The sequence below is a fragment of the Akebia trifoliata genome, chromosome 12 (assembly GCF_017979445.1).
Source record: "Akebia trifoliata isolate Shusen 1 chromosome 12, ASM1797944v1, whole genome shotgun sequence".
Taxonomy (NCBI): Eukaryota; Viridiplantae; Streptophyta; class Magnoliopsida; order Ranunculales; family Lardizabalaceae; genus Akebia; species Akebia trifoliata.
The window spans coordinates 2,389,589-2,411,851 of NC_141386.1; the positions used below are offsets into that span (position 1 = coordinate 2,389,589).

The window sequence follows — 22,263 nt, forward strand, 5'->3', positions numbered from 1 at the left end:
TCCGAAGAGGAATGTTTGGAATTGTTTGAACATATTGCTTTTCACGGATGGAGCGAAGAAGAGTGTGGGAAAGTGAAAGATATCGGCGTGGACATCGTAAAAAAGTGCAAAGGTGTGCCTCTTTTCGTCAAGGTTTTGGGAGGTCTCATGTTCTTCAAAAAAACTAGATCAAAGTGGGAAGAAGTCTTGAAAAGTGATGCATGGGAATTACAAAATGTTGCAAAGGAAATTTTGCCTGTTCTATTGTTGAGTTATTATGATTTGCCCTCAAATCTGAAACGTTGCTTCACATATTGCGCTATCTTTCCAAAAGATCATGAGATAGGAAAGGATGAGTTAATCAAGCTGTGGATGGCAGAGGGTCTTCTTAACTCCACGAGAAGTACAGAATTGGAAGTAGTGGGTGATGAATATTTCGATGAACTACTGATACGCTCATTTTTCCAAAACATGGAACGAGCTGACGATGAAAACATAATTTACTTCAAGATGCATGATCTTATTCATGATTTTGCCCAGTTTCTCACGAAGACTGAATGCTTTATCATGGATGATAATAATACAAAATTCAACAACAATAGTAAGAAGGTTTGCCATTTAAATGTTACATGGTTTACGGATTCAAGTTCCATCCTTCCTTCCATTTACGAGGCAAAGAATCTACGGACTCTCATCATGGCATCACACTCTGTTCCAGCTCCTTCTAACTTGTTTTGTCAATTGACATGTCTAAGAGAACTATCTATGCGCAATCACCATGTAGAAGAACTGCCAATTGAGGTTGAGAAGTTGATACATCTTAGATACCTTGACTTGTCTGGGACAAGGTTGAAGGAATTGCCTAAAACAATGTGCAGATTGTATAATTTGCAGACATTGAAACTTAACCGTTGTAGGAGGCTATGTAAACTACCTCAAGGGATTAGGAGAATGATTAACCTGAGGCATCTTGAAATTCAAAAAACTGATGATCTAAGCTACTTGCCTCAAGGAATTGGTAGATTAAACTCCCTTCGAACATTGTCTAAGTTCATTGTTGGTGATGTGAGGGGAGGTGGATGCAAAATTGGAGAATTAAAAAATCTCGACCACCTCAAAGGGGATCTAGAAATATTTGGGTTGGAAAGAGTGGCGGATGTAAATGAGGCTAATGAAGCACAATTGAAGAATAAACGACATCTCCATGGTTTGAAATTGATATTTGAGTGCAATGAGTTGGGAAACATGGGAGAAGATGAGATAAAGAGGATTGAGGGTGTACTGGAAGGCCTCCAACCGCATCGAAACTTGGAGGAATTGCGAATAAAAAGTTACCTTGGTTCTAAGTTCCCTAATTGGATGGATGATTCAATGTTGCCCAAACTCTTCAATCTTGAAATAGTTAATTGCAAGAAATGTGTGCAATTTCCTGCTTTTGGGAAGTTTCAATTTCTTCAAAAACTCAGAATAGTAAACATGTATTCAGTGAAATGTATAGGTGTTGAGTTTTTAGGAATTAATGTGGATGTTGATGATGATGGTACAAAAAGAGGTGGTGGAGAATCAAGAGTTGTGGTAACATTCCCACAGTTGAAAGAACTTCATTTGTGGTATATGGATGAGTTGGAGGAGTGGGAGATGTTGACAAGGGAAGAAGAAGAACATGCTGCTGGAAATGGAGGAGGAACAGATATAATCACCATCATGCCACTTCTCCACACATTATATCTTTCTTATTGCCCCAAGTTAAAGGAGCTGCCTCACTACATATTCCCTGTTTCACTAAGGAAACTTTGGATTGGTAATTGCCCAAAATTGACTTGGACACCATGCCTTCCTCCACTCCTTGAAGAGTTGAGTTTAGGAGGGGATATAGGTGTTCTTTCAAGGTCATTGCCCACCAACCAAGTTAACAACAGCAACAACCACCTCAAGTCTCTGTTTATTTGGAGATCACCACATTCGTCACTCCCTGAAGGTTTGGCTCATCTTACATTGCTCCAAAGGTTGTCAATCAATATCTCTAATTCCTTGATGTGCATGTCTGAGGAGCTGAAACAGCTCACCTCGCTTCAGTACTTGGAAATTACTGGGTGCTCTGTTTTGGGATCACGTTGCCAAAAGGAGGTAGGAGAGGACTGGAGCATCATATCACACATCCCCAACATCTACATCGAGATCTAGGAACTATGAAGAGGAGAGTAGTGAGGGACTTTAATATTAGAGACACGCATGCATCATGACTCCACCGAGATCTGAGAGAGGTAAAGTTCATTTTTAATTAAGAAAAGAAACAACTCCACTCCTAATTGCTTGTGATTTGAGGTTGGCTCTCATCATCACATCACATGCCAACGGTTCAGATGATGGGAGATTACAAATAGATTCTCAATACAACACACAAATATTTCGAATTTATTTATTTTTCCAGATAAGAATATCCAGTCAGTGACTTTAATATTAGAGAGGTAAAGTTCCTTTTCAATCTTTATTGGAAAAAAAAAAAAAAAAGGATTTACTATTGCCAAGCCAATTTAAATTTTTTTATAAACATTATCGGGGTGTGAGAAGTAACTCCAAAAAAAACTGGAACACCCCACCTTCTACATTATCAAGAGGGAGTGCTTCGTTTTGCCCTAAAGAATTATTGGTGTGTAGTAAAATAAAATGGTGTGAATTTATTTTTTCAATAAATGGTGTGCACATTTCCTTTTTTTGGTGTGGCACATATAATTTAATTAATTGGTGAGGCAATAGTAGCTCTTTAAAAAAAAAATTTGAAAAACACTTTTTTACCAACTTAGTAAGATTTAAAAATCTTACCAGGGGTTGTTTTGCTCAAATGGATTACAATATTTGCAATCCAACCCCACAGCCGTCTAGATTTCATGGAAAAACTAAGATCCCAAATAAATAAATAAATAAAACAATTGATATTTAGAAATCGGAATTGGACGGGTATTCTTAATCATTATTCAATTTTGATATATATAATATAAGTATGGGTGGCGTTCAAGGGCCAACTTTTTAGCAAACTTTTTGGCAAAACATTTTTCAAAACATGGATTAGAGGTTTTGGAATGGGCTGATTTTTGGTGAGGACGATCTCTACTGTGAGGAGATCATCCTCACCAAAAATCAGCCCATTCCAAAACTTCTAACCCATGTTTACAAATTGAAAAATCGTGGACCGTCCATTTTTTATAAACTATTTTTGATGGGGTTAGAAGTTTTGGAATCGTGGACCGTCCATTGTTTTTAATTTTCACATCACCGAGATTCCTAATCGGCTTAAATCTCAACACCTACTTATGTGGAGAAATAAAAATGTGGACCCTATAATTGATTGGATGTTTATGTCACACAAAACTGTTCCAATTTAGTTGTGTTTTATTTTATATATATATATATATATATATATATATATCTATATATATATATATATATATATATATATATCCCGTTCAACACCAACCATTTGGGCCAACATGTTTTGAAAAATGTTTTGCCAAAATGTTCAGCACCTAACAATTTGCCTAACATGTTTTGTCCTACATCAATTAGAAGTTTTGGAATGGGCTAATTTTTTGTGAGGATGATCTCTATGGTGAAGATGATCTTCTCACCAAAAATCAGCCCATTCCAAAACTTCTAACCCCATTTTTACAAGTTGAAAAATTGTGGACCGTCCATTTTTTGTAAACCATTTGTGATGGGGTTAGAAGTTTTGGAATGGGCTGATTTTTGGTGAGAATGATCTCCTCACCAAAATCAATATATTCCAAAACTTCGAACCCATGTAGGACAAAACATGTTGGGCAAATTATTGGGTGTCGAACGGGACCATATATATATATATATATATGGGTCACGTTTGGCACCATACTATTTACCTTACGCTTTGCCTAACATGTTTTGTCCTACATGGGTTAGAAGTTTTGGAATAGGTTGATTTTTGATGAGGATGATTTCTATGGTGAGGAGATAATTCTCACAAAAAATTAGCCCATTCCAAAACTTCTAACCCCATCAAAAATGGTTTACAAAAAATGGACGGTCCACGATTTTTCAACTTGTAAACATGAGACTAGAAAATTCGGAATGGGCTGATTTTTGGTGAGGATGATCTTCTAACTGTAGAGATCATCCTCATAAAAAATCAGCCCATTCCAAAACTTCTAACCCATGTAGGACAAAACACGTTGGGCAAAGCGTAGGGTAAATAGTAGAGTGTTGAACATTTCCCTATATATATATGGGAGGCATTCGGTGCCTCACTGTTTACCCAATGCATTAACAAACATTTTTCGATCGTTGGATATAGGGCAATTGGACAGACGAGATTCAAAGTTCACCTGATCGATTTAAGTTATAAACAATGCGCTTATTTACAGCGCCATCGCTCAAAATATATTTAATTAGTGCCACCTCCTTGCTTCAATTAAAACCCGATCGAATAGAACAAAGAGTTCTCTTCGAACTCTCTCTCCCTTTTCTCTATCGTTTAAACCCTCTTGCTGAAACCCTCGCTCTCTCTTTCATTCTCTCTCGCTCTCGAAACTTAGAGACAGAGAGTTCTGTCGAACCCTTTCTCTCACTGAAACCCGATTAAAACTTAAAGACAGAGAGTTCTGTCGAACCCTCTCTCTCACTAAAATCCGATCTCTCACTCTCTCATTCTCTCTCTCTCTCGCTCTCGCTCTCGTGTAGAGATTGTGAGTATTGTAATGATGGGATGGAAATCCATTGTTCAAAGGGTTATACCCTAACCTATGATGCTGTTGATGAGGATGGTACAATAACAAAAGGGGGATATTCTAGTCACACTATAGTTCATGAAAGGCAAGTCAATTTTGCTACTAACATTATTTGAATTTGTTTTCTATGATTCGATCCCTAGTTATGATTTTTTATTTTTATTTTTATTTTTTATCTTTGGTCAAAATTTCATTCCATCTCAGCATGTTTTGGATTGTATTGAAATATTTTCAAATGTTTCTGTAATAAACGTCTTTCTCTTGACCCAAACATTACCTTGAAACAAGATTTTGAACCTTTCTATTATCAAAGAGATATGTTAATTTTTCATTCAATTTTTACTCTGTTGCTGGGGTGAAGCTTGCAAGGAAATCTTGTTTGAATATCCAGTCTCATAAGAAATTATCTTATTTACAGCTTAACAATATTATAATAAACTGATTATATGTTTTCTCTTTTAACACTTTTTTTTTTCACTTTCCTTTGCATAAATATTTCTCTGCCAATGCGAAGATTTTGAACTGATTCCCTACTGTTAAAGAGTCTAAACATAATTTTGATGTGTTTTTGGTATTTGGGCACACAGATATTGCTACAAAATACCAGATAACTATCCATTAGAATTGGTAGCACCCTTGCTGTGTGCTAGAATTACAATATACAGTCCCATGATTCACCATAAAATTAACCAACCAAGTAAATCTCTCAGTGTAATTTGGCTAGGTGGTCTCGGTCATATGGCTGGGAAGTTTGGAAATGCTTTTGGATTTCATGTAATAGTTTTCAACACAAGTGAGTTTAAGAAAGATGAAGCCCTGAATCTACTTGGAGCAGATAGTTTTGTGATCTCATCTAACAAAGAACAAATGGAGGTAACATTAATTATAGAGAAACTCTGTGGTCATACTTGTTTGAGATGGTTCACATCAATTTTCTTATTTTTGGGTTCTTACTGGATCCTAAACTAGCTCACCTATAATTCTTTTGTGTGTGAACATTGACACAAACGTCTTTGCAAACAGATGGTTAATTTAGGACAATCATATTACCTTACAATTATGTTTGTAAGTGATTTTAATATATGGTGAGATTTTATAACAAAATATTCATAACATAAAATGGTGTGGTAAAATCACAGCTCTTAATTTAATTAGAGAAATTTTGTTGCAACGTCAACCTTTTGTCGATACACCCTAGTTGATGGAATTATATTTATAAAACACCAAATATGCATTAACATATATTAAATATTATCTTAGTATTTTTCTTTGGAGAAGCAATAAAGACGAATAAGAAAAGGGGAAAAAAGAGAGTGGAGTGGTTAGAGACAGGGAATGCATGTGTTTCTGAGGGTATTTAGAAATTCATTTTGCACATTGAACTTTTGTACATAGCATCATAATTTCATTAATTTGGTTTTTTTCAGTTCTTGATGGCATTACATGTAAGTGAATATTCTCTATCATGTGACGGATCAAAATAAAAATAAAAATATATTAATAAAAAAAATTATGTGTCATGTGTGTATGTGCTGTCTAATTGCTTATCGATCAATATGAGCCAAAGCGACATCAATGGTAGGTCCATAAATGTATTAAAATAGAAGACACACAAACCATAAAGTCAGATGAGATTCAATTTTCCTTAATGTAAAGCATTGGTTTTATTATACTTATCGTCCTTCTGGTGCAAGTTCTTGTAGATATATGAAAGACGTTTAATTTTAGCTATATCATTTTGATCTCGCACTTTCTAGTATTGTTTTTCTTCTTTTCTAATGAATTTATACTTAAAAAGAAAATGGGCTAATTTATACTTAAAAATAAAGAAAATAAATAAAAGATTGAGAATAAGTAAAAGTTGAGGTGCCAATAGAGCTCTCTCATTTTTTGAACGATTTTTGGGTTTAAGATTTTATATGAGCCAAACCATAATCGTAAACAATTACTAAAATTGTTTGAATGAGTCAAGCTTTAGTTGGGGTGTGATAAATAATTCAAGAAATTGAGGTGTAATAAGTAATATTTGAGGTCCTAATAGCAGCTCTCTACTTTAATTGAGCATTAAACTCTATCAACACGAGATACACATAATCCAAAACTATAATCTCTATGAGTACTGTAATTGTTGGCTTAAATGTCTTGAATGAAGGTCCCATGACCCATTGAAACTCTATTTGGGATAATTTATAGAGAAAGTTTTTCCTTACTAAGCCTCATCTACCGTAATAAAGACATCGAGATGCATAAAACAAGAGCTTGAGATTTGTTACAAATATCAATGAATTTTTGTACAAATCTCAAGGTCTCTTTTGACGACGGTGGATGAGACTTAATAAGGCCTTTTTCCTCACTATATATGTTAGTAGGCTAGTTGGACTCAAATTTATATATGAAAGAAAATAAATTTTTGGGTTTTGGATTGAGAAACCTACAATTATAAATTAAGCGTTGTAATATATAATTCTCAAATAGTGAAAATTCTCTCATCGGTGTACATAATATATTAGGTTAATCACCAAGTTGATATGTTCTCACAAACCACTAAGATTTATAATCTAAGAGGCTGCCACATGCAAAATATAATATCGATGGACCTCTTCCCACTTGTATCTTAGACAAACAAACAATGAAATAAATTAAGGAGAATCACTACATAAATACTGAGGAATAATCAGAATTTGATAAGGACAACCCAATTTAAAACATGACTTGTACCATAGGTTGATTTAATTAATTCTAACTTAAATTATCACATTTTGAAGTCAAAATAAGAGAATCTTTGTTATTATAATCTCTCATTAATATGTTCTCTTACATAATTTGTTTCTTATGAACTAGAGCTATATATGTATTTCCAAGTCAATGGATAGATAATCTTTTAAAGAAAGGCTCAGCCTCCAAGGGTTAGTACTTATCCATCTAATTATAGAGAAATTTTGTTGTGGTAGTACGACATCGAGGGGTGGATCGCAAGAAAATGAGACACAAACCATATTAGTTTTTGAACATCTTCGTATCATATCATGTGGGGAGTCGTCTTATAATTATAGGTGGTGTCCCTTTAGATTGATCGCCGCGACCTGCCCTTTCGATATTGCATTAGGAAACAAGGAAAAAAAAATTGGTTTAATTAACTAAAGATTAATGTTAATTTACTTTGAGTTTTATTCAACTATATATTAATCATTGAACCCTTCATAGTTTGAATTTTTGGAAAAAACAAACAATTTAATTGTTGTATTTGTTCCCTTGCATGCTTTTGGAAGTCAATGCCCAAAACTGATACGAAATGTTTGCATCCAATCAAAAATCGCAAATTGTTTATAAATATATTAACTTACTTATAAAAATGATCTTATATTTTATTTCTCTTACGCTCTATTTGGATTGAGAGAAATGGAGAGAAGGGAAGAGAAAATAAATGAGTTTCTTTCCATTTCTCTTGTTTGGATTGTTAAATAAGGAGAGAAGAGAAAAGAATTTGAGAGAAAAAAAAATGTGAGTTTTCTTTTTCTCCAAAAGTGAAGAGAAATAGAGGGAAATCCTTTTTAAATACTTTATAATTCCAATTCTACCCTTAGATCACTTTTAAGATATTTTAAAATTTCAAAGTTGTCCCAAGTTTTCTCTTATCAATCAAAACATGGTTGAGAGAAATTGAATTTCTCTTCTCTCCCATTCTCTCACTCCAAACATAGCTTAAGGTCTTGCTGGTATAAAACAAATATCTTTGTTTTTTTTTAAGTATAATATATTGAAAAAAGGCAAGCAAAATACAAGGAGGCTGAAAAAGCCTTTCGAAGAGCACTAAAGAAAAGAAAACTACAACATTAATGATTACATAAAGAGTGCCATCTAAAAACAAAGTCATCAAAAGTAGTCCTTCCGAACTCTATACTTTGTTTAGACCACAGGTATAACAAATCCAAGATCTCCAACAAACTTGCATAAAAACTACTAATCTTGTTATTGAACACTTTGCTATTTCGTTCATTCCAAACCCCCCAAGCAATAGCCGAGGGAAGGAAAGCCCACAAAATCCATTTTCTGCATTTGCAAATGTTTTGCACTATACATTTATTGTTGCTTGGTGACCCCTAGGAATCTCTTGCAAAATCATTTTTTGTGCTTTGTTGACTTTTGTAATGTAATTAATTTTTTTTTATAGTGATTCCATGTTGAAATAAAATATGGAAATGTTTTAGGGTCAATTACACTTTCACCCTCTAAGATTTGGCATAATTCCATATGGATCCACTAATTTGTCAACAATCGCACTTACCTCTCCTATGGTGATCAAATGGGTACACTTACCCCTCTTCTGTCTATTTGTTGTTGGTCAAACAGTTAAAGAAATAAATTTACATTTTATAAAGACCATTTTGCTCTTTCTACAATATTTTTTTTTATAAACAAAAATATTCTTGTGAAAAAATAAGTTTACTTGTGAAAAAAAAAAAAAAAAAGGGAAAAAGTGAGAAGGTAAAATAGTAAAATAACACCTAAACTTTAACACCTTTTGTGAAAGGGGAGATAGGTGCAATTGTCAAAATATTAGGGGTCAAAGTGGAATTATGCCAAGCCGCAAGGTGTCAAAGTGTAATTTACCCATGTTTCAACTTTTAACTTAGTCAACCATCTTGTTTTTGAAGAATAATAAGCGACACCATTCAAGATCCCTACTCTTTAATATATATAGATTTTAAAATTAAACTTAAATTCAACATTGAAAACTAACATTTATTATTTTTTTTTTTTGGTAGCGTCGGATAATGTTTGTAGATACCACAAGGTAATCTCGAAGACCTTAAGTAAGATTGGAAATCTTGGTAAGTTTGTAAAGCTAGTATTACTCGTGGATTGATTGATTGCTTTAGTCAACCTCTACCTTTACCACCAATAATTGATTCTAATATTTCATTCCTCTTCTGTTCATCCTAAGTCTTCATCCTCATTGCTTGCTTGCTTGCTTCAACCTTAGATCTCTCATCATTAACTCCAAAGTGAAAAAAAGGATGGCAGATGCACTTGTTTCTGCACTTATAGAGCAATTGATATCCATTGGTCGAAAAGAGGTGGAACAAGAAGTGAGACTGGTGGTGGGTGTTGATGAAGATGTTGAAAAGCTACAGACTACACTTGAACACATCCAAGCCGTGCTCAAAGATGCAGAGGAGAAACAAGTCAACAACGAACGTGTCAAGGTTTGGTTAGAAGAACTCAGAAAGGTGGCTTACGAAATGGAGGATGTGTTAGACGAGTGGAACACCGAAATTCATCGTACACAAATCGAGGAGGACGTTGACAACACACACATCCGCAAGAAGAAGGTATTGATCTCCAAATTGTTCTGTCTTTGCAACTCCTTCAGTCAAGTTTCTTTACGTCGTGGCATCGGCCATAAGATAAAAGAAATAAGGGGCAAACTAGATGATATTGCAAAGGACAAAGACCAGTTCCAGTTTATTGATAGTGGGATGAGGACTACTACTACAGAACCACCAACATTTCGAATGACTAGCTCTCTGATTGATGTATTACAAGTTCATGGTCGTGCCGACGACAAAGATATTATACTAAGCAAGTTGTTGAGCGAGAGTAGTCAACAAGAAACACCTAATGTTCTTCCTGTTGTCATCTCTATATGTGGAATTGGAGGAATTGGGAAGACTACTCTTGCCCAAATGGTCTTCAATGATGATAAGGTGAATAACCATTTCGAGAAGACAATGTGGGTGTGTGTATCTGATCCTTTCGATTTAACAAGGCTTGCCAAAGCGATTATTAAAGCTGCTAGTGGTCAGAACGTCTCTAACAACATTGAATGGCAAGATTTACATCAAGAATTATGCAGATCTGTCACGGGAAAGCGGTTTCTACTTGTGCTGGATGACGTGTGGACTGAGAAGCACGCCGACTGGAGTCCATTGAAGCTTGCTCTCAACAGTGGTGCACAAGGAAGCAGAATTGTCGTTACTACGCGCATTAAAAAAGTTGCATTGATGATGGATTCGGTCTACACTCATGATCTGGGCAAATTATCCGAGGACGAATGTTTGGAATTGTTTGAACATATTGCTTTTCACGGATGGAGCGAAGAAGAGTGTGAGAAAGTGAAAGATATCAGCGTGGACATCGTAAAAAAGTGCAAGGGTGTGCCTCTTTTCGTCAAGGCTTTGGGAGGTCTCATTTTCTTCAAAAAAACCAGATCAAAGTGGGAAGAAGTCTTGAAAAGTGATGCATGGGAATTACAAAATGTTGCAAAAGAAGTTTTGCCTGTTCTATTGTTGAGTTATTATGATTTGCCCTCAAATCTAAAACGTTGCTTCACATATTGCGCTATCTTTCCAAAAGATCATGAGATAAGAAAGGATGAGTTAATCAAGTTGTGGATGGCAGAGGGTCTTCTTAACTCCACGAGAAGTACAGAATTGGAAGTAGTGGGTGATGAATATTTCAATGAACTACTGATGCGCTCATTTTTCCAAAACATGGAACGAGATGACGATGGAAACATAATTTACTGCAAGATGCATGATCTTATTCATGATTTTGCCCAATTTCTCACCAAGACTGAATGCTTTATCATGGATGGTAATAACACGAAATTCAACAACAATAGCAAGAAGGTTCGCCATTTAAACGTTACATGGAATACAGATTTAAGTTCCATCCTTCCTTCCATATACAGGGCAAAGAATCTACGGACTCTCATCATCCATAGTTATGTATTGGCATCACAATCTTCTCTAGTTCTTTCTAATTTGTTTTGTCAATTGACATGTCTAAGAGAACTATCTTTGTACAATTGGGATTTAGAAGAACTGCCAAATGAGGTTGAGAAGTTGATACATCTAAGATATTTTGACTTGTCTGATACAAACTTGAAGGAATTGCCTGAAACAATGTGCAGATTGTATAATTTGCAGACATTGAAGCTCAACTATTGTGAAAGGCTATGTAAACTACCTCAAGGAATTGGGGAAATGATTAAGCTGAGGCATCTCGAAATTAAATATACTGATGAACTAAGCTACTTGCCCCAAGGAATTGGTAGATTAAGCTCCCTTCGAACATTGTCTAAGTTCATTGTTGGCGATGCAAAGGGAGGTGGATGCAAAATTGGAGAATTAAAATATCTCAATCACCTCCAAGGGGATTTAGAAATATTTGAGTTGGATAGAGTGGCGGATGTAAATGAGGCTAATGAAGCACAATTGAAGAATAAGCAACATCTCCATGGTCTAGGTTTGAGCTTCAAGATTTGGGATTTGGGAAACGTGGGAGAAGGCGAGATAGAGAGGATTGAGGGTGTGCTGGAAGGCCTCCAACCACATCGAAACTTGGTGGAATTGCGAATAGAAGGTTACTTTGGTTCTAAGTTTCCTAGGTGGATGGTGGATTCAATATTGTCCAATCTCATCGCTGTTGAAATAGTTGATTGTGCGAAATGTGTGCAATTTCCTGCTTTTGGGAAGTTTCAACTTCTTCAAAAACTCAAAATAAGAAACATTGATGAAGTTAAATTCATGGGCCAGGTGTTTGGCCAAATTGCAGGTAGTGATGGTCTTCCAATTGTTCCGCCAAGATTGAAAGAACTTGATATTAGTGGTATGGATAACTTGGAGGAGTGGGATTTGAGGGTAGAAGATGGAGTGATTATGACATGTCTCAGAAAATTAAACCTTCGTAGATTTCCAAAGTTTCAGGTTTTGCCAACTCTTGGAAATTTACCAGTCCTTGAAAGCCTCGACATATCAGAAATAGATTCGGTTAAACGTATAGGTGTTGAGTTTTTAGGAATTAATGTGGATGTTGATGATGATGGTACAAAAAGAGGTGGTGGAGAATCAAGAGTTGTGATAGCATTCCCACAGTTAAAGGAACTTTATTTCTGGAGTATGTATGAGTGGGAGGAGTGGGAGATGTTGACAAGGGAAAAAGAAGAAGAAGAAGAACATGCTGCTGGAAGTGGAGGAAGAAGAGATATAATTATCATCATGCCACTTCTCCACACATTATCACTTGCTTATTGCCCCAAGTTAACGGAGCTGCCTCACTACATATTCCCTGCTTCATTAAGGAAACTGTATATTAATGATTGCTCAAAATTGACTTGGACACCATGCCTTCCTCCACTCCTTGAAGTGTTGAAGTTACAAGGGGATGTAGGTGTTCTTTCAAGGTCATTGCCCACCAACCAAGTTAACAACAGCAACAACAATCTCAAGTTTCTGTTTATCAATTCATCACCACATTCATCACTCCCTGAAGGTTTGGCTCATCTTACATCACTCCAATGGTTGTCAATCACTTCCTCTGATTCCTTGATGTGCATGTCTGAGGTGCTGAAACAGCTTACCTCGCTTCAAAGATTGGAAATTAATTCCTGCTCTGTTTTGGGAGCACGTTGCGAAATGGAGGTAGGAGAGGACTGGAACATCATATCACACATCCCCAACATCATCATCGACTACATGAGCGTGAGGGACTTTTAATATTAGAGACACACATGCATCATGACTCCACCGAGATCTGAGAAAGGTAAAGTTCGTTTTTAATTAAGATTTTACATTTTAATTTTGAATTAAGATAAGAAACAACTCCACTCCTAATTGGTTGATTTGAGGTTTGCTCTCATCATCACATCATATCACATGCCAACGGTTCAGATGATGGGAGAATAGTATTCTCAAATAGCTAAATTCCCAATACAACACGTACATAAACATATGGAATTTATTTGTTTTTCACTTCATCTTTCTCGAGAAAGTAAATATTTCAAGCTTTATTGGGGAAAAAAAGGATTTATTATTGTCACGCCAATTTAAAATCTTTAATAAGCATTATGGGATGTGAGAAGTAACTCCAAAAAAAGCTGGAGCACCCCACCTTCTTCATTATCAAGGGGGAGTGGCTTCTCAGACCATGGTGGGTTTCAGAAACACTCTCTCTCTCTCTCTCTCTCTCTCTCTCTCTCCATGTGTGTGTTGCACTATTGCGATTTGGGGATTAGTGTTACCTAGAGCTAAAAAGATTTTTTTTGTACAATTTTTTTTATTTCCAGTCACTAACAATTTAAGTAATTCCTTACTTGAATCTATGGGTAATTTCCAACGAAGAAGGTTTTATGGATAAGTGTTTTACTTTAATTTGTGTTGATTTAATAGGCATCAAATGTGTTTGATGAAATGTGTAAAAGAATGGATACAACTTGAAAATCCAAGAAGATGCATAAATGGGTTGATTGGCACATTTCTTTGTTGTTTTTCTACCTATTGTTGATGTGTTTTTAGTCAAAATACTATATGATTTTAATAGTTTAAACCTTTAAAATGTTTTTGTATAGTTTTATAATATGTTACTAAAATTCATACAAAATATTTGTTTTGCCCAGGATAAAGAACCAACTAAAGGGATCTGAATTTTATCGAAGATGTTCCTAAAGAAGTTGCAGTTGTTGCGAGTTTCATGGCTATTTTGTTCAAGACTTATCTATGATATTTGATATATATTACGTATTATTAATTTGAAAAATCTAGTGTGATTTCATTTGTTATGTTTGTGTCTTGTATTTTATTAGTGGTAATGGACTATAAGTCAATTAAGAGATATTCAATAGATTTAGCTTGTTATTTCTCCTAATATTTTCATAAATTTTTCCCTATGGGCAGCTTTGTAATCTTGTATTAGAGATTGTAATATATTTTTTTTCATGGAAAATAGTGAAAAAAATCTTATCATTGTCCGTGAATGTAAGCAAAATTTGCCAAACCACATAAACTCTCTCTCTCTCTAAGTTACTAAAATTATCATTATTTCTCGCAACAATTTTTCTACAACATTCAATTTTGGGAGCAGATCATTAACCTTTGTTGTTCAATATTTGCGACATTCCTTCTTTCTTTTTTTCTCTAGAAAAATATAGAATTTATGTGAATAAAGAAGCAAGAAGTACAAGTCTACAATGTCAAAAGAAACATTCAAACAAGGCTGGCGAGAAAGCACAAATAAGTGACCCAATTATAATATTTTTCCAATTAAAAGTAAAATTATCAAGAAATATACCCCTTAATTCTTCCCTTACTCTTGCAATGTAAGCAACTCAATCGGTTTTAATACATAACATTCTCACACCCCCTCAATATTTTGAATGCCTCAACACTTCTCACTTACATTTACATGATGCACTTTCAACTATTATTTTGAAAGATTGATGGGAACAACAATCAAGAACAAATCAAAAATAGAAAAGAACAAAGATCTAATGGGTTCATATTTTAAATTAACACCAATCCCATTACCCAAAATTCTGCACAACCGTTAAAATGGAGTTTGTGGTCAGATTCAAATCTGGTAATGAGTCAAGTTCAAATCAAGGGGTGAACTTTTGTAATATCTTTGAATATATGAATTTGCTTAAAATGGGATCTTGCTCAATAGTTTATAGATTAAGTCTGAGTCTCAAATCAAGTAATGTACATATTAAGAAGCCAGGAAAACACATTATAGTTTCTTCCATATAATTCTTTTCCAATGTCTTGACCTGACGATAAAACCAAAAAGGTAGTGAAGTATAAAATCACAGATACAAAAGATGGCAAGATTTATGTGGTTTGAAAATGTGTCCATCCATTTTGATGACGAAGAAATTACATCTTGAGATGTCTCCAATACACAGACATTAAAAAATCAGCAAAGAATGAGAGGAAAAGATACCGCATTTGAAATAATGTGGTCTAATTGAGGAAGGTAGCAACATTAATGGCAGTATCTGAATCTGAATTCCCACCCGATCATTAGGTGCGTCACTGAATCCAAATTCTCGCCCAAGTTTTTAATATAACAAATCCAAAACTCAACGCTTTCTTATAATAGTCTAATAATAAGAGAGAGAATGAATGTTTTCTAATCATACAATCTATGTTACGATTATTTAAGACTCATTCAGAGATCTATAAATTTATACCAAAAATCTGATATAGGGGAAAGAACCGTTACATTGACATCTTAATCTAAATGTTTATAAAGATATCCCCAACATGCCTTACAGCACACTTTCTTGTCTCACGAAACTTAAGAGAGTTTGGACTACAGCTTTCTAGACTGATACACTCAAAAAGAATATCATTTATGACTTTGGAGTCATTTTAATCAAACATGTCGTTGATGTTTCTAGCCATTGGATTTCACCACCAGTTAGTTTGATTATCAATAAAAAGATTCACATAGGGTGAGAGAGAAGTGTGAGAGAATGAGAATGTTGCTGAAAGAGAGCGTGAGATAGAGGAGCAATAAAACCTAAGCACATATTCTATGAGATTAACAAAAATATTGAATACTATTAATAATAATAAAATAAAATAAAACATTAAAAACCTAAGACCATATAATTCCACAACCTTAAAGGTGTTAAACCATAGTAATGAACTATCACAAACCAACCATGATAATACCCACATTATGCGTCATAGATCAACATATATACATGAATTAAGATCTAGAAATCCTTGTGCATTTTTAAAGCAGGGATTTCCTTCTAAAAAAATATCATACCATGTTCCTCTAGAGAGTAAACAAATGATCAGAAAAACAATTAAAAAAATAAGACATTTTACTTGAATCTTCATTATGTAAAAAACCAGATTGCATTGCTACCAAGGAAATATTCTCTTCTAGCAAATCTGCCAGCACGTACAACACATTAATATCTATTATGAAGAAATAAAAACTGATTTCCAAACCAAAGTGGTATAGGTGTTTCTTTTCTCTTTATTAGCTTTATTTCAGTCAAACTAAGAAGAATTCAACGGAACTTGGGCTATGTACTCATAGTTTTTAAAGAAAATGACTTTCTTGTTTTGCAAATAGTATCTCTATTATAATATTTCAATGGAAAGCTATGAATGTAAGAGCCATTACCAGGTTGAATGTGTTGTCATTTAGCGGAATGGCAAAATATCTTCAACATTTCGAACATCTTTTGTGGTGGTATCGTGGGTTGGAGTATTTCATCTACAAAATATAAAAAGAGGAAGATCAGAATAGAGGAATCTGACATCAAAAGATAAACAACTCTAAGATACTATTAAAAACATAAACGATGATATAATTAAAAAAAATCATTTGCAGGGGAAAAAAACATTTAACCACATATATCAAAACCATTTGCAGGTGAAAAAAACATTTGAAAATGTATATAGCAACTTGCAAAACCATTTGTAGGTTAAAAATAAAAAACAGATTTGAATTGCCTTTTATCACATGCGTATGTGCTCCTTACACCTTGGAAAGTATTCAATGAAGAGTGAAAGACCATTCTCACACCCCAAATAAATGTCCACCACTTTCTAGTCAACCTATCATCTTCAACCTCTTGGCAAACCCATTCCCTTTCTCTTTCCTTCAACCCTATCAATGGTTCTTTAATATTGTTCAAAACAACACAAAATGAAATATAACTGCTGATTTAAATAATGTTTAACCATTAAAATGAATTAGTTTGTAACTAGATTACCATTGCAAAAAATATGTAGAAAATTTCTAATGGGTTTAGATTTTACACCATGAATTAGTTAGTATTCAGACTAACATTGTCAAATACAAGGTTATGATGAAATAGAAAGTGCAAAACTCTTCAACATAGTAATTAGTCCCAAAACCTAGTTTATACCGTGCATCAAGTCCCCAAAATATAAAAATCTTATACTAAATCAATCTGTTAAAAAAATTAAAGCAACACTACTGATTGTGTGATAGAAGGGGGTAAAAAGAACCATGAGTTACATACTTGGGGTGATGATTTTTAGATAATAAGACTTGAAAGAATAAGCAAAAAGTCTTGTTTTAAATTACCCTTTCCTAAGACCTCTTTACACTCCAAGGCCATCTCAAATAAGATCCAAAGAAGAAAAAAAGAAAGAAAAAACTCAATAAAAACAACATTAACATCAGTAATTATAAAATTAATTTAATCACAAAAAAAATTATAATTTATCAGAAATGCACCGTTGAAAAGAAATGGTAGCAAAACACCTCACCTGGGTATATCTTTTTTCCAAATTGATTTGTCTCTAGCAATTTGTAATGGTTTCTGCATCTAGTAAGCAGCAAAGAAAGTTATTTTTCCTGAACCAAAAATTAACAGTTAAGAATAGAGAAATAAGGACACACAAAGTTAACCATTTTGGATGGCTTAGTTTTTCCCTTTTATCATGTTACAATTTGATTTAGAAGAGATGGTTGCGTTTCTCCAAGACACCCAACTTACAAACCCCATCCCAAACAAACCCAATTTAACTAAAAGTACAGATTCTTTATAACATCAACAGTCCAAAAAAATTTGTGCTTTGAAACATGAACCCGTTCCAAAAAAATATGGCTTTTAAGCACATAAATAGCCCCATGATAAATAGACCCACCAATGATAAATTATCAAAAATAAGAGTTTAAACGAAGTTGTCCCACCTCAATCAAAGTCTAAAATGAGAAGAGTGCATACCCAAATGGATGACCTGAACAACTTTTATGAGTGGATCCACTCTAATACACCAAGTTGAGTCAATCCAACGATGGGCACATCAAAAGCTTTTAAAATAACATTAAGTTGACCATTAGGCCAAATACCATTGGGGAAAAATTACATACTAAACCAGTCTTAGGCTCTATACAAATTTCAAATGCTATTGGAATAATACCATCCATGATTGCTCTCCGATCCTTTGATTATCACGCATGTATGACAGAAAAGTGCTCCAAAGAGGCCATCAAAACCTGAAAAGCATTAGAACTAAATTCTAATTAAAGAAAAAAAATTAAAAGGAATTCAAAAGAAAAAAGAAGAGTACCAATACATGAGAAGTGTAACTGTGGTAAAAGATAGAGAAAAATAAAATTAAACTGGGTTTCCCATGAAAAATGGAGTTTGGAGCTTGCCCTTCAATGGAATATTGAACTTGAAGGTGGTGAAGTCAACTATAGGCTCTTCTTTAGAATGTAGTCCTCTCACTCTTAATTAGCAAATGAAATGATGTGGCTTTATGAAACCCATTTGGTAACCAAATGATTATGCTAAAAACCATTCTCAAATAAAAATTAGTATATTTCCAAATAGTTAAAAGTGATTCCCATGGATAATATATTTACAACATTTAAATTGATTTTTTAAGATAGACGATGATGATGAGGCTTTGAGGATGATGACTAAACTTTAATTTCATTTTAAAATTATAGCTTCAATTCTTTAACATTAATCCATACCATTAAATACATAAACACATTAAATACCAAAACAGAAGCTTACAGAAAATGAAGGTTCATAATGACAAATAAAAAGTCTCTGTGGCATTTCGTCAAACAGATGTCAAACGATGGTATGATTGACTTAAAACTTAACATCCATTGTATAATAAAAGAAGTATAAGATGCATTTTACATCATTCATATATCTAAGAGAGGAGAAACACGTGAAATGATATAAATTGACACAACTTGTGCTTACATGTGCACATAAAAGAAACACAGAACCATAGTCGTTGTTTGCTTTGACACTGATGTTCCAACGGCCATATCACACCACGGTACAACACAATACATGTACTTGAGATGACCATGTTGGGGCTATCCAATATTTAGGAGAATAATTATCTTTTTCTTGCTCCCAAACAACAAATCTCTTAAGATCAAAAAACTAAAATAAAAAAATAAAACAAAACGAGAGAGAAAAAAGTGTGTTTTTCACCTTAAGTTAGAGAGAATGAGAGAGGGTTTCAGACCCTTGCATGAACTTTTATGCCTTCAAACCCTCGCGGAGAGATCAGATTTCCAGCTAGAGATCAAAGACAAAGAGATTTTCTGTTTGATGTTGAAGACGAAGAGTTTTAACTATATTTTTTTTCGAAATAGAGAGAGTTGAGCCAAATGAGATAGAGAAAAAGGGAGATACGAGGATGTGAGCAGCAGAGATTGAATTTTATTTTTAATTTTCACATCATCGAGATTCGTAATCAGCTTAAATCTCAGTACCTACTTATACGAAGGGATAAAAGTGTGGGCCTATAATTGATTGAACGTTTGTGTCACACAAAACTATTTTATATATATATGAAAAATACTGACATAATTTATAAATTAGGAAATGTATTTTCTTTAATTTAAAAGCATAATATAGGCTAACATATAACTAATAAGCATTTTCTTTAATTTATAACTATTAATTGTTTCTACAAGACCAAACTACAAATCATGTTCATTTCAAAGTGGCAAATCATAAATTCAATTTTAATTGTTGTTTGGAAGCACTGGATCTGACCTAATACATGGTCCAAAGATGTAGGTAATATATGTCAAGCGCATAACATATAGAAAAATATATTATATGTAGATTGGCTCAAAAACCTCTTTTATGCTTACCTTAAACCTCTCTTAAATATGGAAATGATGCGAATAGCAATACGAATTACATCCTCTCTAAGACCACATGAATCGTCACCATACATCCAAGTGTTACACCATTAACATAATAAACATAAATGGCACTTTTCATTAGTTTGATTAAATTGGGTTTTTTCTCCATTTCTTGGATTTTTATTATTATTATTCGAGTAGGACGGTAACATCAAATGCACTATGAAAATTCTCCAAATTCTCATGGTATGTCTTACGAGGATCTTGTTTTTTCAACTTATAGAAAATCAAGATTCACATATGTCTCAAGTAACATAGATCCACACAATGTTTTAAAATCTGGATTGATTATCGAATCGAAATTTTGCAGCAATCAAGGTGGTTAGTTGTCAATGTGGAAGTGGGTTCAAGGGGATTTGAACCTAGGTCGAAGGATTAACTCTCCACACCCCTTTACCAACTTGGCTAAGTTGGCACTTTCAAATATTTTTTTTTTTCTTCGATAGGTAAGTTGGATTTGAATACACGACGTCAAAATTGCTTTGCAATCTGTCAAACGAACTGAGTAATGGTTCTAATCCCATGATTTAATTAATTATATGTAATGATAATTGTACATCAAAAGAGAACCCTAAAAATTAGTATATACTAAATAAATAAAAAAATATAAGATTTAAAAACGTAAATCTTTTTAAGTAACATAACATCCTAAGTTTCAATATTATTTACATTAATCATTGTAAATATCATTGTGAATTTTTTATTTAATTAAGATTTAAGAAGGTTTTTTAATTTATTTAACAATTTCTATTAAAAAAATTAGAAAAATTATAGATTTTATTTATTAGTATAATTATTTTCAATAGATTTTTATATTTGTTTGATAGTAATAAAATTTAATACAAATCTAAAATAATTGATTTTCAAATTTTCTCAAAATTTTCTTATTTTTTATAAGAGAATCTAATAATGAATCATTGAATCCCGTTGAAAACTTGAAATATTTTAAAATTTCTAAAATCAGTCCTTAGTAGAGGACAATTGAACCACCAATTAAAACAAACTAACGGTTCTTAGAGTACCGAATCGATATTTTTTTAAATCCTGATCGGAACCAATCAGATTGTAAAGGTCAATCCAATTTTTAAAACACTAGTTTCACAACTTTGACAAGACTATTGCACATACATTCCAACCATACAATAATCATTGGTTTTGTATGAACTCAAAGAATGCCATAATACAAGGGTTGTAAGTAGATAATATTAACTTAAGCACTCATGATTTTGAGATTAATTGTTGTCTAATTTACGCACACAAGTATACGTATCGAAACAAGTAATAAAGTGATAAGAAAGTATCGTTCCCATGAAGACTAAATACCAACCTATTGTTAATTACCAATTTATCTCAATCTAATTTTATCCAAACAAAAGTAAAAAATAAGATTTAAAACTAAATAAGAAAAATAACGGAGAAAATAAATTTGTAGATTAAAATCAATGAGTAATGAAATCTAGGTTTATAATTTCCTCCAAACAATCAATTTAATTAGATTATCCTTTCTTCTATGATAAATTAATCCACTATAATTGTCACCCAAGAGCGTTAAATTCTCTACAAGCCTCTGTCGATGGTCATATAAAAATATCCTTCTAAACTAACTCCCTATATGTCTATGAGAATTAAATCAAGAAGAATTCATCAAGAATAAGCTCTCATAAGGGATACACACGCAACGTGAGTATATGTCTATCTCAAATTAGTGTTTGTTACTCTATCTAGGTCATGAACACAAAATAACTCTATCGATATTATTAAGGTTTATCGATTCAATTCAATCAATGGCCAGTTAATTAAATCGCATTAAACATAGGATAAAATAAACAATCACATGTGGAATCATAGAAGAAAGAAACAAAATTAATCAAATATCATAAATGGGTTCCATTATAACCCTAGAATAGAAATTAGTTCTCCATTGAAAAGAAAATAAAATCACAAAAGTATTTAGCCATTCTTAGATTACAAAATTTAGAGAAGAGTTAAAGTTAAAAAAGATAAAACTCAAGAGCCGATCTTCAATTCATGTCCTCCTCCTCAATCTTCTGCCTCCAAG

At 33.4% G+C, this 22,263-nt stretch overlaps 1 protein-coding gene and 1 long non-coding RNA gene across 5 annotated transcripts in view; one reads left to right on the plus strand and one right to left on the minus strand.

The window, feature by feature from the left end:
- Positions 1-19,762, minus strand: part of LOC147388573 (uncharacterized) — a 63,500-nt gene extending 43,738 nt beyond the window's left edge. Inside the window, exons 1-5 of one of the 4 annotated variants that reach the window (XR_015170420.1) lie at positions 19,480-19,762; positions 18,437-18,512; positions 17,780-17,838; positions 16,662-16,754; positions 7,504-7,819 (exon numbers count right to left, since the gene is read on the minus strand). This is a non-coding gene — a long non-coding RNA (uncharacterized LOC147388573). Of the gene's footprint in view, positions 1-7,503; positions 7,820-15,237; positions 16,755-17,779; positions 17,839-18,436; positions 18,513-19,479 lie in introns of those variants that run through there. The other 3 variants (XR_015170418.1, XR_015170419.1, XR_015170417.1) reach the window with 3 other exon arrangements.
- On the plus strand, positions 9,755-13,237 carry LOC147388577 (disease resistance protein RGA2-like). The gene has a single exon (XM_086417589.1). It carries the CDS (start codon positions 9,755-9,757, stop codon positions 13,235-13,237), a length of 3,483 nt encoding a protein of 1,160 aa, XP_086273715.1.
- Positions 19,763-22,263: the final 2,501 nt, after the last annotated feature.

Bases quoted from the DNA above. Each gene is read 5' to 3' on its own strand.
- LOC147388577 (XM_086417589.1), top strand. From the start codon at position 9,755: ATGGCAGATGCACTTGTTTCTGCACTTATAGAGCAATTGATATCCATT.